General features: G+C 47.6%; 1 protein-coding gene across 1 annotated transcript in view; it reads left to right on the forward strand.

Annotated features, from left to right (window-relative positions):
* Nucleotides 1-1,014, forward strand: part of ZKSCAN4 (zinc finger with KRAB and SCAN domains 4) — an 8,054-nt gene that overhangs the window by 3,444 nt on the left and 3,596 nt on the right. The window contains exon 3 of the mRNA XM_004717404.2: nt 67-149. Coding sequence (XP_004717461.1) covers nt 67-149 — 83 coding nt within the window. The remainder of the gene's footprint in view (nt 1-66; nt 150-1,014) is intronic.

Genomic DNA, 1,014 nt, shown 5'->3' on the forward strand with positions numbered 1-1,014 from the left:
ATTGAGATTGAAGGTGGGGTGGCTGAATGGCAGATAGATCTCATCCGCAGTTTCTTCCCTTCCCAGTTTTCCAGGATCCTGGTCCTGTCCAGGTAGGAAGCTGCAGAGAAGACACAGTGGCAGCTTCCAGGCTCACCCCAGAGTCCCAGGTGAGCTGGAGAACTAACCCACTCTGTCCCCTAATGTGTTTTACTGCTGTTGGACTTTCCAGGAAGGGCCCTCCCTCACCATGCCAACCACACACCATTCTTGGACCCGCATGGAAGTTGAGGTCTTTCACCCGTCCTGCGGAGGCTGTTCATCATTGTCTGCCTTCGCTTTAGTGTGCACCAAAGAAGTTTTTCTTCTTTCACTGCTAACCTGAGGAACTGTCTATGCTTCTCAGACAGACCTTCCTTAGACTGTTTGGCCGGCCGTTTCACCTGTAGGAATTTCTTCTTCAATAAGCACAGTTGTTCCCCCACACATGGAAACTGAAGGTCTCGGTGTAATGCTGATTTTTGTTTTGTTTCGTGTTTAAAAGTTTTATAGGCACTTAATCCACATATCACACAATTGAATAGTTCAATCATATCAAGAAGGTTTGTACAATCATTACCACAGTCAATTTCAGAACATGTCCCCCTGCCCCCCACCCAATGGTTAAATCACTTTTAAAATGAATTGTGTAATCACCCTCAGTTCTAGTGCTCACTCCCCCCTCCCACATACATTGTTTTCTGCCCCCGCTCCCCTCCCTATGTCCCACCCCACCCCTTCTTCCCCTATAAACCCTGCATCAGTCCTTATCTCTATGCAGCTACTCAACCCTGCATCAGTCCTTATCTCTATGCAGCTACTCAACCCTGCATCAGTCCTTATCTCTATGCAGCTACTCAACCCTGCATCAGTCCTTATGTCTATGCAGCTACTCAACCCTGCATCAGTCCTTATGTCTATGCAGCTACTCAACCCTGCATCAGTCCTTATCTCTATGCAGCTACTCAACCCTGCATCAGTCCTTATCTCTATGCA

Source organism: Echinops telfairi, unplaced genomic scaffold, assembly GCF_000313985.2.
Source record: "Echinops telfairi isolate 266 unplaced genomic scaffold, ASM31398v2 ScPeMD7_7441;HRSCAF=8479, whole genome shotgun sequence".
Classification (NCBI taxonomy): domain Eukaryota; kingdom Metazoa; phylum Chordata; class Mammalia; order Afrosoricida; family Tenrecidae; genus Echinops; species Echinops telfairi.